Source organism: Sturnira hondurensis, unplaced genomic scaffold (genome assembly GCF_014824575.4).
Source record: "Sturnira hondurensis isolate 20B ecotype Veracruz unplaced genomic scaffold, ASM1482457v3 Scaffold0007164, whole genome shotgun sequence".
NCBI lineage: Eukaryota > Metazoa > Chordata > Mammalia > Chiroptera > Phyllostomidae > Sturnira > Sturnira hondurensis.
The window spans coordinates 1-17,045 of NW_028079795.1; the positions used below are offsets into that span (position 1 = coordinate 1).

Here is a 17,045-nt window from a genome sequence, read left to right on the forward strand (position 1 = left end):
GAAATGATATGATGTCTTCAATTTCCTTTGAAGTACTAAAAATACTGAAGTGAGTGTGTGGAAACAGAACGAGGAAGATCGGCCTAATGTTGGCCATCACAGAAGCTGGGCTTGGGTTTCAGGGTGGGCGCATGTCACTCACTCTCTGTGCTTTTGCGCTATGTCTGAAAACGGGCTCCAAAATAAAAAGTGAAACAGACCACAGCACCAACTGCCAGCAGAGGCTTCCCATGCACACTCAGAGTGAAACCCTTACTCCCGTCAGGCCTGCCCACCTCTCCGCCCAGCAGGCAGCCTCCCCCTGCTGCTTGCTCCAGCCTCCTCACAGGTCCCCAGTGGCACAGCGGCCCCCTGCCAGGCAAGCTTTTCCTCCAATGTTTGTCCCCTCTTGATATTAAAGCCTCAGCTACAATGCCCCCTCTTCAAGGCCCTTTCCCATTCACCACCCTCCACCTCCTACACTCTCTCCTGCATTCTTGGCCACACTATGGGTTTTCTTCTTTTCCTTTCTCACTCTCTGAAATTTTTCTTGGTAAAAAATGTATTGCTTTGTCTCCTCTGCTACAATGCAAAATGGAGACAACACTAAACTCACCACAAATACAAAGTGACGTAGTAGAGTAATTGGCACAGCCTGGCACTCAAAAGTCTGAAAAGTGCCATATCATTTGTAACGGTACTCCTGTCTCATCCCAGGCTCTGCCCTGGAGGCCTTTGGCACAGGGCCTGGCATCTCCTGGCTCTCATCTGTTTCATATCCGATGCCCTCAGCAGACTGAGCCCCAATGACTGGAGCAGACTCCTTCTGTTGTCCTCAGGGCTAAGTGCTGGTTGGGCAGATGGGCATGTGCATAGTAAGTACTTGGCCATGGGCCATGACCTCTGCAGCACAGTGCAGCCCTAGAGGAGCAGAAGTGCTGACCGCTGCTGCTGCCCTGGGCACACAGCCTGGGGTGCTTTCCCCCTTCTCAGACAGGGAAAGGAGGATCAGCTCCCATCAGTCACGGGCACAGCAACTATGTCCCCAGGGAGCTGGCAGACCAGATCCGGGCACCAGAGGCCAGAGGGGATGCAGAGGGAGGAGGGGCCACCCAGGAAGACTAGCACCATAGCCCCTCCCCAGGGAACTGACCATATTTCTCATTGAAGAGCTCCTTCACCTGCTCCCGAAGGATCACCTTCTCCCCGAGTCTGTTGGCGTCATCTTCATCTATAAGAGGAAGGCAAAGGGGTGTGAGGGTTGGCATGGGCTTGGGCCCTGGACCTGTTCCTTTTCCCCTGACCCTCGCCTGCTGCAGCAGTGCCTGCAGGCCCCGCTCATGCCCCTGCAGCCTGCTTCTGTCCCCATCCCTCCCTCCCCCATTCTCTGAACAGCTGCCCTAACTCAGGCCCATGTCAGGTACAGAGCACCCTGAAGAGTGGGAGGCAGGGCCCCTCCTCTGAGGAACTCATGGCCCAGAGAGGCGGCACACAGTCACAGCACCCACCCAGAAGAGACACCTACAACAGACTGGGGGCATGAATTATGGTGCTCACCCCCATCTGTGCAAGTCTGGAGAAGCCCCATGGGAGAGCAAGAGGTTTACGAGGTGTCTCTTGCTATCAGAGGGCTAGTAAAGGGTTCGTGATAGATTAGTGGGGTTGAAAAAGACCCCCAGGCAGAAGGCATGGTGCATGGTGCCGAAGGGTGACCGGTCCCAGTATACTGGATGTGGCTGAAGCACAGGGTGGTGCCAGGGGAGGTGGCTCTGATGAAGCAGGAGCCAGTGTGACTGAGCTGGGCTAACAGGCACCCACCCTGGCTGCCTCACAGACCAAGAGCCTCAAGCCTGTGACAGGGAGACAGAATGCTCTGGGCACTGGGGCTGTTCACTCTCCATGCACAGGGCAGCTCTCCCTGGCCCCTGCTGCTTGGCCCTCATGCTCCCTGCACCTGTCTCCTTGGCCCAGAGGAGCAGCTGAGGTCAGGGGAGCCCTGGAGACAGGGCCGGGGCTGGGCTGGGGATGTGGAGTGTAGGAGAGGCCAGGGGAGGGGATGGCATGAAGAGGGCCTGGGGACAGAGCAGCCTGCTGGCTTGTGGCCTGGGTTGGAGAGGGAGCTGGAGTTCCAGGAAGGGCACTTAGCACTATCACACACTAACCACAGGCCGTGGGGGCGGGTGGGTGGATGGAGCTGGGCACAGGCAGGGAGCCAGGGCCTGGGAGATAAGGGGCAGAACAGACAGAATGAGTCCAAAGAGAAAAACAACTCCTGGTGGAATCTGGAAAATCGCACAGGAATCGGTTGCATTTGGAAGGCGTTTGGTCCCATCTTGGGACCTGCCTCCCCCCACAGCGGCTCTCTCTCTCTCAGCATCTGCTGCCCAGCCTGCATGTCATACTTCCCGAGTATGGGAGCTGCCCACGGGATGGAGAGCTCCCCACACTGCCTGTGCTGCCTGTGCCCAGGGCTGCGTCTCTCTCAGCCCCCGTCTGGGCCTGTTTGCAGCCCCACTCCTGACTGGAACCTCTCTCTGCCATATCTCGGAATTCCTGCCTGTCTCCTTTCAGCTGTCTGGGTGCCAAGACACCACAAACCTCAGGCATCCCAGTTAACATCCTCTGCCTGTGTCCCCATCTTGGGAATGAAGGCTCTCCTCAGCTTCCCCGAGACCCCAAACTCAGCATCCAGAAACCTCTTTCTCACAGGCCCCGACATGGCCCTTTCAGAGGGTCTCTAGGATCCCAGGAATGACAAGAATCGACCTGTTCCTTCTCCACGTCCTGGGAAGACAACTGTGATAGGGTCCTGGGCCTAAGGACCACCTAGAGCCTTCAGGAAGGTGGCAGAACTTTGCACCTATCCCCTTGTCAGCCAGGAGTCCTTGGTGGCCAAGATTCTGCACAGGCAGCACAGGACGGCGGAGGGCAGGGAGAGGGGGGCTGGGTCCCACCAATGCGGGCCAGACGCCTGGCTGGTAGAGTTCCCAGACACTGCCATGGCCCCTCCTCGCCACAGCAAGGACACACAAGCTCAGAGAGGCTAAGGAGCTGGCCCGAGCTCACACAGCTGCCAAGGGCCAGGAATACTCTGTCTGTCTGACCCCGAAGCTCTGCTCTTTCACTCTACCACAAACCCGGGGCTTACGAAAGCCTCCGTCAGTCACCCTGTCTATAAAAAGCAAAGTTAATCTCTTCTTTTATTTCTTGCTTTATCATCTCATAGTCCCAGGTGTGTATCCTTGTGAGCCCAGGTCGGGGCTGGACTCACAGGCAGTTATCGACAAAGCCTGCTGGATCGAAAGGAAGAGGACAGCGCTCAAAGATGAGCCCAACAAACCGAGGCTGCTGGAGGTCTCTGTGGAGTCTGACAGCCCGCCTCGGGCACCTGCCTTGCCTCCCCTTCAAGGTCTTCCTGCCCTGTGGGTGGAGAAAGGCCAGGACAAGGCAGCCTCCTCATCTTGGGAGAGGCGATGCCAGGCCCCCGAAGGGCACAGAACTTGGCAGTGAGAGACCTGTGGGTCATGTGACATCACCTCTCAGCATTTCTGCTCATGCTCCTTTGTCCCCTGAACAAATATTTCAGGAGCACAGTCCCACTTGGACTTGGTGCTGGGCACTTAGCAGCGAACACAAAACAGCCGCAGTCTGAGGTGGGAGAGAGTGGGGAACGCTTGGGGAGCCACCAGGTTTGAACACTGTCAGTGCAGGGCCCGTGGGAGCCTGTGGGGGCTCCAAGTGAGCAGGGACCAGGGAGGGTTTCCCAGAGGAGGTGCCAGCCGCACAGGCTCATCTGCATGCGGGGGCTCCGGGCATCCTGCCCGCACCCAACACACGTCAGAAAACACTAAACTTGCCCCTCTCCTTCGAGTCCTGCCTGGTCCGAGGGAGAAAGCATCCCGAAAGCAGGCAGGAGCTGACAGGGAGGAGCGACACCATGGGACAGCCAGCAGAAGGCAGATGGAGTCCCATGCAGTATGCAAGAGACAGTGGGAGCAGACAATGTCAGGAGAGTGGGACCCGGACTAACTCAGGGATGGGGGTGGCTCTGGGACAGAGGTGGCTCTGCTCAGGTGTCCGGGACACCTGTGCAGCCTGGTCACAGCTGCTGCCGAGCACCAAGCACGTGCCGTGTGCGGACTCAGCCAGGCCCGCCGTGCTTGTCCTCACTGGGTTCTTGGGCTCAGGGTCAGGCCTCGGAAAGGATGCCTTTCAGCTTCTGCCCACCTCTTTGTTTTTATTTAATTTCGAGGAGGTAACTTCTAAGTTTCTTAAATAAATGGGTTGAGAAGGTTCTGGGGTGGGCGGGAATCTAGAGGGGAGCATGCCCTTGGCTTTCTGGGTATTCATACAAAACAGGAGGCAGCTTCTTGGGCTGTGTAGGAGAAGGAGTGACCCACTTTCCAGAAGGGAGCCCAAACCACAGGTGAAGACGCCCCTCCATGCTCCTGCTCCAGCCCCAACCTGTCCAGCTTCGTGTAAAGGAGAGGAAAATGTGCCAATCAGAACACAACTGTGTGTTCTGGGCTTGGAGGTGCCCAGGACAGAGCCAGTCATCCCCATGTGAATTGTGGCCAAAGCCTATGGCTCATGTTGCTTGCCCTGGCATCTGGTTACCCCTGGGGTGAAGATTGGCACCTGGGGGGTGGGGAGCTACACTCCTTAGTCTAAAGGCTAGCTATTAGCGTTCTGAACCCAGAGGCAGTTAACCTACTGGGGGAGGGTAGAATAAGCCGTGCTTCATGAGGTCCTCTGAACTTAGGGTGGCTGTCGAAAATATCAATAGCAGCAGCATCTCAGAAGGCTCTCCACTTGGAAACATCATCATTAGGGCTCAGTGAGGAATGTGTGCGTGTGTGTCCTCAGTGTACCTGCTTGAATGCCTATATACAGTGGGAATGAAGGGGGTCCCCATGGACAGTGACAGGCAAGGTCCCTGGCCCACCAGATTGCAAGGCAATTGTGATTATAACTCTAGTGCTGTGTGATACTTGGAAAATCACCCAACCTCTCTGGGCCTTAGTTTATACACCCTTCAAATGGGAATCCTAGCCTGTTGGGAAAATGCAATCATATCACATAAAAAAGCTTAAGGTCTCAGGCCATCAAAGTCAAATTGTCCTTGATGGTGTTAAGAGACTGCCTCAACTGTCCTGTGGTCTCAGGAAATTAAACTTTACATGAGACTCTTCCAGAAAATGGAAACTTATCCTTTTAATCCCCTGAGTTTGTTTTGCTCATTTGATAGGTAAACCGTTTTCTGAAATGCATCAGGTACTCCTTTCTTATCAAGCACACAGGTGGGGCATGGGAGAAGTACCCTCTAGATCCAGAAATGCTACTGAACCCGCCCCAGAGCAGTGACCTGTACTTGCTGCCCCTGCCAGATCCTGCGGACATTTCTCCCGCTTCTTCCTGCTCGTCTCGGTTCCCTGGTCTGCTCTCTTTCAAGCCTGTCTGCTCCATAAACTCTCATCCAGCCCTTTCTAATCTGCTGTCTGTTAGCCTGAGGACTAACTGAATTTTGCCTGGGGAAAAAAAACAACCAAGTTTATTAAATCATGGCCATGGGAGGTTCACAATTTTAAGCCAATTGGCTCAGGGTGGTGGCTGGAGTGGCCCCACGGCCTTCTCTGGGGGCAAACTGCAGAACCCTCAACAGCCGGCCTGGTCTTTCTCAGGAAATTAAAGCCTAGTTTGAGGCCTGCAGCTCAGAATGACGACTGTGGGCTGATAATCGTGACCATAAACACAGGGCACAGAGGCAGCAGCAAAGGGAAGGGCTGCTTAGAGGGGAGGGTGAAGCCCAGAAGAGTAGAGTGAGGATTCCTCCTCTCCCCTCTCTCTGCCAGGCCTGGGCAGCCCAGGCCTCGGGCAGACCTGGGGGGTCTGGCCCTATGGAGAGCAGAGGGTGGATGCACTTTGGTGGAACAGCTGCCTGCCACTCAGGTGGGAGAGGAGCCACACCCCTCCCTCAAGCCTGTCCCCTGCACCACACCTCCCTTTCCTTGCACCAGACCTTCACCAGGATAAGAAGGTGCACTTGGGTACACCTTTTAACCCCTTCTCAGGCCTGCGTGTAGATGCAGAAGGAATCCTGTCTTCGCTGTTTTATAGATGGAGAAACTGAGGCTCAGAGAGGAGATGGCTGTACTACAGTGAGGTGGACTCCCTTGCCGAGGCCTCTGATTTCTTGTACCCAACAGAAACTTTTGTACGTGTGCAAAAGGAAACACATTTAAGGCCATCAGAGCAACCCAAATGACCTAGGATGGGAAGGCAGATGACTTCAGGGTAGTATGATAGCTCGATAAATACTACGGAGCAGGGTACACAAAGGACCTACAGCTACACACTTCCGCACTATGTGACATAAGGTTGAGTGACAAAAGCAAGTCGCAAACCTGGTACTGATGGAGAAAAGCCCCTTTTCTGCTAGCCTAAGAATACCCCGTAGGAGAGTCTAACTTCTGCGTTCCGCTTCTGTAACCTGCTTCTGCCACACAGCCAAAGAGAGCCACAGCACCTCAGATATCCCCAAATAAGGAAATAGAACTAACTTCCGCATTCCGCTTCTATAACTCGCTTTGCCATGTAGACAGGAAGGTCCTACAGACTATATAAACCCCAAGAACCCTTTGTTCAGGGCTCAGAATTTGGAGATCACCCTACTCTGGGCCCGTGCATGTAATAAAGATCGTGCTCCTGAACCCTCGGTGTCTGGTCGCTTCATTTTTCTGTAACATTTGGTTCCCTGACTGGGAAGCGACCTTACATAAATTCAGGCCGACTTGCCGCCGGGTGGACAGGGCAGGCTGGGCAGCCGGTGGCCTGACTGGGGACCGGGGGAGCACGTGCCCTGAGATTTCTCAGGCCCTGACTGGTCAGGGCACTGGATGCCGACCTGCGACTCCAGATGGTAAGTGAGGGTTTCAGACCACGATCTATTGGAAATTGGAAGGCGCCGGATCGATTAAGTGCCCTGGGGACTGGACCCGAGACCAGGGAGAGACTGATCACCTCTCATAGCCAGAAAATTCGATCGGAGTCAGGAACTTAGAGTAAGTCTGATCACCGGACCCTCACTCGGGGAGGGAATGTTTAACTTCTGAGTGTCTGAGAGTGAAAGTGAGAGTGATTATGTTTGTGGCTCCATGGGTGAAAAACCTACAGAGCAAGATTGGGCCCCAACCTGCAGTTCCTGTGTCAGGTCATATGGCATAACAGTTGACAGTTAACCCTGAATTCTGCTGGGGCAACCTTAGCCAAGGCTGACTTCGCCCTGCGAGGGGGCAGGCCAGGCAGGCGAGAGAGGGAACCCCACCCTTTGTGTGTCTGCGCCAAGTGGGAGGCGAGCCTTCCACAGTCTTAGATTGTATGCTCAAGAACTTCAGTAGATTTAGAGGGCAAGACCCATCTCTGAATGTAGAACAATTTGAGATTTTTTGCACATCAGAATGGTCAACCTTCAGAGTCGGCAGGCCCCCGAGGGAACTTTAAATTTGTCCACCATTAGAGCAGTTAACCTCGTAGTTATGGGAAAGCCAGGTCACCCCGACCAGTATGCCTATATAGACAGATGGCAAGAATTAGCCCAGGACATGACCAGATGGCTGAGCCAGTGTGCAGGGACTCCGAATCGCTCTAAAGGGACCTCGGGCGGAACACGCTCGAGAACGTACTGTGCACGGCCCTGAGGACAGGGAACCCTGACCGTGTTAGTTGCTAGAGCCAGACCCCCCATCCACCAAGATCAGGCACAAGAAGATGAATTAGTTATTCACCAGCCGCCTCCATATTGGCCCCACCAGCTGGGACCCTTGACCCCTCTGACTATGCTCGCATGGCCGCCCCCGAGCAGCAGCCGGCCTGGGACCCAAACACAGAACAAGGACGGGTGGCCCTTGATCAGTATCGCCACTCCTTACTGCAGGGGGTAAAAGCGGCGGCTAGAAAACCCACTAACATGGCTAAAGTGGCCACCATAATCCAGAAGGCAGACGAGTAACCTGGGGACTTCCTAGAGCGCCTAATGGAGGCCTATCGGGTTTATACCCCTTTTGACCAGAGGCGGTCGAGAACCAGTGTATGGTCCCCATGGCCTTTGTCTCCCAGTTGGCCTCCGACATTAGAAAAAAGCTTCAGAAATTAGAAGGCATGCTTCGCAGGCATGACTTTGAACCAACTCTTGGCAGTAGCCAATAAAGAATATGAAAACCGAGATGAAGCCGTGGTGGCCGCCCGCTTAGAAGACCAAAAATTCCAGGCCACCCTCTTAGCCACCGCACTAAGAAAACCAACACCCGGAACCCCAAAGGCAGGTCCAGGCAATAAAAAGGGACACTTCAAAGTAAAAAAAGGATCAGTGTGCTTACTGCAAAGAGCAAAGACACTGGAAACGAGACTGCCCGGCCCGCAGGCGGCGGGAATCACTTCAGAAAGGTGACAGACAGTTCCGCCGGTGCCAGCTCCTAATGTATTAGCCCTCGCAGGGTTCAGCCAAGACTGAGAGCAACCCGGCTCCATTGCGCTCAGTCCCCAGGAGCCCATGGTCAGAGTAAAAGTCGGGGGCCAAGACACTGACTTTATGGTAGACACCGGGGCAGAACACTCAGTAGTCACTGTCCTGGTCGGACCCCCCACCGGGAAGGAGGTCTCAGTACAAGGGGCTACCAAGCTCTCAGCCAGCCCGCAAACCCAAGACCACGAACCCTGGAAAAGGCCAGTAGCCTATCTGTCTAAACAATTAGACAATGTCGCACCAGGGCAGCCCCGCAGTGGGACCTTTAGGAAACCAGATACCTCCCGGGAGCAGGGAGCCACCAGATTGCCTAAGCAGAGGAACCAAGAGTAAAAAAGAATGATAGATAAATCTAGATAAGTATAAATATGTATAAAAGATGTGAACATTTTAAACCTGGAGTAAAGGAAACCTAAACTACTTGTTTTCTGGTTTCGTGGGAAAAGAGCAAATTTCTCACATGTGGTTCTGTTTCTGATCAGAAATCTGTATTGTAAGACCTAGGAAAGGTCGCCTGTAGCCAGTTGGGGAGAATGCCTTTGCCACCTGGGACCCAAGAAGGGTCAACTGGGGCTGATGAGTGCTTCGGCCTGAGGCAAAGCAGCATGTCTCTGCCATGAGACTGGGCCGGAAGGAACATGTTTCTGAGAGGCACCAGTGGACGCACTGGTGCAAGAGAATGCCTGTGTGTTGTTTCAGAACTCTGTGTTTTAGATTTTGTTCTGTATCTGCTCTGAAAAAGGAAGAGAAAAAGCCCACGGGCAGGCAACAAAGACCAGGGTTACAGGCACCCACATCCCTCAGCCTAGCTGGCTTAGACCCAGACCAGACTGCCACAGAGCTTCAGAAACTCTCCCACTCCTCTTGGACAGGCCCTGGCCAGAGATCTAAAATCATTCACTGAGAAGGAGACTGGATGACTTTGGACTGATTTGCTGCTGCTGGCACTACTTAGAATTAGGAATGCCCCTAAAGTCTTTAGGAGACCTCCTCCCATTCTCAGAATAGATAAAGGGGGAAGACTAGCAGGAGACCTGTTTAGACAAGCCCAGACAAGTCAGAGGGACTCAGTCCGTTTGCTGAGCCACTAAGATAAAGAGGGGTAAATAACTAAGTAACTAAGAAGTAAGAACAAAAGAACATTGTATGACCCTATCAGCAGCCCTGCTTTCTTGCTTCTGTAAACCTGCTTAGCTGTGTGCTGCTGCTGTGTGGACACTGCAGCAGTCAGGTTCTCTGTGTAACTGGTTCTGATAGGAATGGCTCTGGTTTTGAAGGTCATGAAATGAGGTCCAAGGCTGACCATCTGATTTATAGGGTGTTTGCAAGGCTAAGCTTCAGAAAGGTGAGAAATGTCCCTGCGAATCTAGGGACTCTTAGCTGCCAGATATTGAGTTTAAGTACAGTCCTTCCCAGTGTGGGAAAGGAACAGGGATTAAAAGTGAATTATGGATAAATCTAGATAGGTAAAAAGGCTATAGAAGGTTTATGAATATTGCAGAAAGTCTGAGAAATTATAAAAATAAATAAAAATGTGAAAGTTTTAGAAAGAAATTATGTAATATTAGTAATAGAAGGTATAAGGCATGGAGATGCATCTTGATGAGTATTAGAAAGAGAAAAATTTTCCTTCAAACTTGTGTTTTTCTCCCTAACTGATCCCTCCAGAATTTGGCATTCTGAAGGAATGAATAATGATGTAAGGTTTCTTTGCATAAAGCCAATAAAACCAGTCATTAATAGTGGTTTTGTTAACCAGGACTTTGACTGGAATGTCACACCTGGAGGAGGCCTGTATGGGTTCTGGTCGTTACTAGAGAGCTCAGAGGAACTGGGATTGACCTGTGAAGCTAGCAAAAGCCCACGAGAAAAACCTGGTACTTTGGTTGGTTGTGCGGTTCGTGCCAGTCTTTCTGGGGAAGGAACGAAGGTTGCCTTCCTGAAAGATGGCTAAAAAGGAATCTGTAAGCAAAATAGAGGCTCAAGGATTTGAGTGAAATGCCTGGTACAGGCGAAGCCAGATGGCAGATGTGTGGCTCTGCTTCTGTGCCCTGAGGGGCGGACTGAGAAGTCAGTCTAAGGGTTCCCTGTGTGAGTTCCAGCAAAGTGGACTTAAGGGTTATAAGTGATCCAGGCTGCTCTTGGTGTGTTTATACAAATGAACAGTCAAAATCAAAAGCGGGACCCAAAGTAGTCCCTGTAACAACAATAAAAGTGATCTTAAAAAGAAAAATTATAGTTCAAAGAAAATCACTATGCTCAGTATTGGATATCAGACTGGTGTAGCTAACTGTCTTAAAACTGTCTTATTTTCATTTAAGAGTTGAAACCAGGTTTGTGATGTCACCAAAGATGTACAATTTACAGGTGCAAAGGACCTGTCAAATTGCCATTGTTAAATGTCATTTCAAGAAGGACCTTGCAATGGAATAACATCCCAAAAGACAGTATCACAGGCACAGCAACTGGTTTGGAGATTATTGTGTGAATTAACCTGTGTGTTCTTCTGTTTTCATAGGGCATACTTTAGTTAGTTGCATCGTATCAAAGCACAGTAATTTCTTAGCGTTGACAAATATGCCATGGTTACGAGACATGTTGTGTCCTATGCAGGTCAACCGGTATTTGGGAACTCTGAACCTTTGCAATTCTTTGCAGACTAAAAATAATTTCAAAATAAAAAGCTGTGGCAATCCATCTACCGTTAGGTACAGAGACCAATGGCAGAGTGACCAATGTCACAGTGTAAGAGGTCCCCTGGGGAGAAAGTCAGTGTGTTCCCTGACAGCCTCCCCAGGCTGGGCTCTGTGGCCCCATCAATCCATCTACATTCCTTGGGGTGGTGGGTGGGGGTTGGGTGGGCTGCAACCTGCTAGGGCACGTGCTCTATGCTCCTCCCTGGAGTCCAGCTGTCTGACCTCCAGCTGCACCCCAGGGGGCTCTGCCTGGGGATGCCAGGCTCTTCCACTGGCCACTCAGTGGCCAGTAACAGGATGAAAACCCCACATTTGCTGATTACACACCCACGCGAAACTGTCTGGAAATTTATACACTGATGCCCTTCATTTCTCACGATAAGCCTGACCTCTAGGTAGGGAGACACCCATTTTATAGGTAGGCAAACTGAGGCTCAGAGAGCCAAGGTGCTTGCCCAAAGCCACCAAGGACCATGGTCTGCAATCAGTGGCCCTAGGACTCAAAGCCAGGTCTCTCTGACCCCTGGGCATTTCTTTCCTCTCACAAGACCCCAGCACCTTCTGGGAGGGCAGTCTTACAAACTCTCCTGCAGCCCTACGGCTGGAACCTACGAGCCAGCTTGGGCAAACAGAGCAGGCTCTGTCCTAGACAGATAATCCTGGGGCCAGACAAATGCACGGCCCTTCCCAAAGAAGAATGCTCCCTTCCCTTTCTTCTCCCTCCCCACCCCGGGTCCCAGCTACACAGGGACAGTTACAGGACTGACCCAAGGCTAGCAAAGGCCTAGGCAGAACTGTGGCCACACTGGCCAGGCACAAAATGACATGCACCCAGCATGTTGAGCAGGAGAGGTGGACAGAATGGGGCAGCTGACCACACAGGCTGGGACAGGAAGCACGCACACTGTCCTGCATCACCGGGCTGATTTGGAGGACTCGTCCTCATTCTGTGTAGCAGCAGCAGCCAACTGCTCAAGAATGGATGCTCCCTGCAGGGTGAGGTGGTTGTTTGTTTTCAGCTGTCTGCTCACGATTCTACCCCAGCACCTATAATAATGCCTGATACATCACAGGTGCTCAATAAATAGACAGATCAAGCCTTTCCAGGCCATGTACTATTCTTTGCATGGATTCATTCACTTAATCCTTCCAACAACCCTCATAGGTTGGCCCTATGAGTATCTCTATCTCTCAGACAAGGAAACTGAGACACAGAAAAAGAAAGCAGCCCTTGGTTACACAGTGAGTGAGTGTGGGGGCCGGGCAACCTTTCGCCCAGACTTCTAACCACCTTGTAGTACAGCCTCTCTGTCCTGGCTGCATGGATGGTGGAGGAGGGTCCAAAACCCAGGCTTATTACCATATCATGCTGACTGCTTATTAGGGCCTTGTTTCCACACGTGGGGGAGGGAAGACCAGACCTTCCTTCTACCCCGCCCATGCTGCTCCTTCTCACCCTCTCTGCACTTGCAAGCCCCAAACCCACACTGCCAACTGCCTCCTTCAGCACCTTGGATTCTGCACTTCTCCAAATGGCCTTTCCACGTGTCCCAGGCCCCACTGGCCCACACAGCTGCTCAAGAGAGAAATCTTGGCTGCCTCCAACCCTTGGCAGGCTGAGTAGGGGCCCCAGGGCTGTGCATGTCCCATCCCTGAGACCTGTGGCTGCCTTTCATTATATAACAGAAGAGACTAAGTTGAGGACCTTGGGATGGGAGATTATCCTGGATGATTGCAGGTCCTAAATACAGGAAAGGCAAAAGTAGGTTTACAGTTGTTCATATGGAAAGTAATACATTAATCACTAATCATACAAGAAGAAACTTTTCTTCACAAAGGAACCAAGAAGGTCAAGATTAGGAGATGGGACAACAGAAGCAAAGGATGGAGGGCTGAGCTCTGAAGATGGAAGGGGGGCGGTAGCGGGTGAATTCAAGTGGCTGCCAGAAGCTGGGAGAGATAGGAAAACAGTTCCCCTTAGATGTTCGGAAAGGAACCCTGCTGATGCCCTGACTGTAGCCCTGTGAGACAACCTGCAAAGTACTTACCTGTACAACAGTAAGGCAGAAACCTGCCTTGCGTTGAGGCACCAAGTTTGGGAAATTCATTACAGCAGTCGCAGGAAACTGATACAAATTCCCAGTGTCCCCTTGCCTCCACCCACAAATCAAGGGGGTCACCATGACAAGCCCCTTCCCCCAGGACAGGTGCAGCCCATGGGTCAGTTAGCTCTCCTCTCACTGTGACAAGAACTTCTCACTTGGCCCCCCGGCACCCATTCTCGGCTCTGCCAGCCACGTTGATCTTTCTAAACAGTCTATCTGACCCCGTAATTGGCTCACTTAAAACCTGCTGTGGGCTCTCTGTTGTCCACAGGGCAAATCCGTCCTCCTCCCCTGGCCAACATGACCCTCTGCTGGTACCACTCTTCCCATTTTTTGCCCAGGTAACGTGGTCCGTCCACCCCTCCCTGGGTCCCCACCCAAGAGGTCATGGGAAATCTGTGCAGTTTCATGGCGCAGATAATGGAATCAGTTTGTCCTACCTCATGGGCTGTGAAGGGGGGACCTTCTTTTCCTGACCCGCCTTGTGTGGCACCAATAATCCTGCATGGGGGTGCTGTGCCTATGAAGGGCTGTTTTTCCTTACGAGCCCCAAGACTGGGCCCTGCTAAGAAGCCATCACTGCTCAGGCCCTGATCCCATCATCCCTGTAACAGACTCAGCCGAGTCTCTGGGCTGTGAATCTTCACGGCCCCCAGGGGAGAAGGCCCTCCCCTCGGGAGAAACGGGGTTTTTCCATTCGGCACCAGGACCCCAGCCATTCCTGAGTCCCTCCCACCTGACCCAACAACACTGAAGGCACCAGCACTGGGCTCTGATTTGACTCACGTCCAATGATCTCATTTGGTTTTAGGGCTTTAAATACTAGCAATGTGCTTGTGACTCCTCAAACTCTGCAATTACACCTCAAGCCGGGTCTGCTCCCTGAGCTCCCGACTTGTGCCTGGACCTGCTACTGGCTGACACCCCAGACTGAACATGCCACACACTGAGCACCTGACATTGCAGCCCTCCCAGCTGCCTCCCCCTGCACCACCGTGCCATCTCAGCTACAGGCACCTCTGTCCATCCAGCTCAGCCCACACCCCCGAGGTCAAGGTCGACTCCTCTCTCACAGCCATGCCAGCAAGTTCTGTTGGCTTTAGCTACAAAATACACCTGGAGCCAATGACTCACCACTGGGCCTCGCCTCCTGACATTTCTCCCTGCTTCCATCCTGTCTGTCCTCACGCAGCAGCCAGAACGATCCTGTTAAATTCTAAATTGGATGCTTTTTCTCTTCTGCTCAGAAGCCTGCACTGGCTCCCAGCTCACTTGGAACAAAAGGCAGCATTCTTATCCAGGCCCACAATCTGCCTTCTTTCCCCATCTCCACCTCATCTCCTACTACCTCCCCCACCGCCTTCCTCCAAAACCCTGGCAGGTGATCTCCAGGCCTTTGCAGTTGTAGTCTTTGCCTGCAGTGCTTTTCTTGCCCTCCCAGCTCACTACTGCCCCCTTCAGGCCTTTACTTAAAAGGCCTTTCCTGGACACCCACCCATCTGTTCCAAGTTCCTAAATATAAACACAACCTCTCATCAGCTTCCCTGCTTCTCCTTAGTGCTACATCTAAGTTGCTTTTTACTTCACACATTGGTTATCCTCTGCATCCACACCAGAACGTAAGCTCTGTGAGGCAGGGTTTTTAAAAAGTTAGTGTTGATTAAAAGCCCAGGACCCAGTCCAGTGCCTGGCCCCATAGACATCTGGGAGCTGTTCATGGACTAAGTAACTGCTTTAGGCTCCCAAAGCCATGAAGGTGTGCCCCTGCGTGGGCTGTGCTGTCCTGGTCCCCATGCCTCGGAGCTCCAGAGGCATAGGGCTGCACGTCACCCCCCACCATGAGGCCTCTTGTCACCAGGACAAGAGGTAGGAAAGACTGAGCCCACTTGGTAAATGGCAAACGCCATGTGCTGAGCCTTACTTAGTGCCCCGCCCCCACACCTCCACTTTTATGGCTCAAAGACACAATTAGCCGCCAGCAAGAGCTTCTGTTCAGCATGCAGAGCCTGGTGACCCCTCAGCTGATCTCATGCCAGACCAAATAAAGGCCATGGTTGTTCCTGTCAGCTTGGGTGGTCCCAGCTGGGGACATCTCTTCACTGAGGTTTTCTGGAATGTGGCAGAAGAGTCAGAAGCCCCCCACTGCACCTTCTGGGGCCTCGGGAGGCCCCTCTCTAATAATTGTGGGAACCCCCCCACCCCCACCAGGTCCCCTCCTCCACCTGCCAGGGCTGGGAACCACTGACCAACCCAGGGGCAGGAGGGGACTCCAATGACCCAGCCTAGCCCCCACACACCAGGGTTGTGGTGGGGAGAGAAAGGGCGGGGCCTCCTGACATCAGGACATTCCAGTACCCAATGAGCGCCTCCCCTGGAAGAAAGGAGGCAGCAGGCCAATTCTGGGCCTGGCAGCCAGGCCCCACCCAGCAGATGCCTGCTCCTCCCAGGAAGGCAGAGGAAGATCATTGCTGGAGCCTAATTAGCAAAGACAAGCAGAGATAATTAAGTGGAGAAACATGTGGCTGGTGCTAGAATTGAGTATCTTCAGAAACTTGAGAAGGACAGTTTTATTTTGAGTTCTCTAGAGCCTGACCAAGTTGGGAGGGTGGAGAGAAGGCAGAGAAGGCCGAGAAGCCCGAGGGGAGCGGGGAGTGACCCTGCGGAGGGCATTCCTGCTCCACCTAACCTCCAGGCCCAGAGGTAGTAAGTTATCTGAGATCTCAGGCAGCAAGTTAACTTATCCAAGATCACAGAAAGTAAGTTAACTTGTCCAAGATTACAGTTAACTTCTCTAAGATCACACAGCTTCCACGCGGTAGAATAGTGTCCGAAGGGGCAGAGGGGCCCTGTTCCTCTTCTCCTCCAGCCTGGCATCTGGGCCAGCTTGGGGCCTCTTCCCAGTGAGCTCACTGCACACAGCACCTGCTGAACGACAGGGGGCCCCACAGAGGAGACAGACCTAGCAGGGCCCCAGTGAGGACAAGGACTAGAGGTGTCTGTCATCCCATCTGAGGCTAGAGCTTTTCCCTATTTATACCCTCCCTGAAAACAGGGTCACAGCCCTTCACCCACAGTGGAGCTTCTCAAACTGGGACTCAGGCAATGCGGGGCGGGGCGGGGGGGAGTGAGTGGAATAGAATTGCCTATTTTCCTCAGCAGAGTGTCATTTAACACGCACTGCAGTTCCTTAAATTAAAACTAAAACAGAATTTATGAAATAGACTGTGTGACGACTTCCTAGGTAAGGCTGAGCCAGCCAAGAACTTCAGCGCTGGCTTCTGGGACATCAGCGGAAGAGCTTGCCAAGGTCAGGTTTGCAGGGTCTAGTCAACACTGCAAAGCCAGGCAATCCAGGCCCTCCATGCCCAGGCCTGGCCGGCCTCTCCGCCTTGCAACCTCCTGCCTGCACAGGCCATTCATTCCTCTCCTCCTTGCCTTGGCTGTGTGCTCCTGGATGGACCCTGGTGTGCGCTTTTTCTAACTAGTAGGTGAACTGAAGCCCAGGCACGAAAACCGGACTTGCAGGAGTCAGACAGGAAGTCAGCGGCTCTGCTGCATCTCTGGGGCGCCAGCTCCTGCTCTAGGGTGGGGAGGACTACTTGGCTGGGGTTCGGGGAACCAAAAGGAGAGGAAGCTGGGGCAGGGCAGTTAGGCCTGGGACTCTGGTTATCCTTTGGTTCCCAGAACAGAGGAGCTGTGGGGAAGCTGGCAGCTGAGCAGCAAAGGGACATAATTCGTTTTGTG

At 52.9% G+C, this 17,045-nt stretch overlaps 1 protein-coding gene across 1 annotated transcript in view; it reads right to left on the bottom strand.

The window, feature by feature from the left end:
• Positions 1-1,100: 1,100 nt before the first annotated feature.
• The window catches only part of GTF2IRD1 (GTF2I repeat domain containing 1), a 106,943-nt gene continuing 90,998 nt past the window's right edge, over positions 1,101-17,045 (bottom strand). The window contains exon 24 of the mRNA XM_037051104.1: positions 1,101-1,210. Coding sequence (XP_036906999.1) covers positions 1,101-1,210 — 110 coding nt within the window. The remainder of the gene's footprint in view (positions 1,211-17,045) is intronic.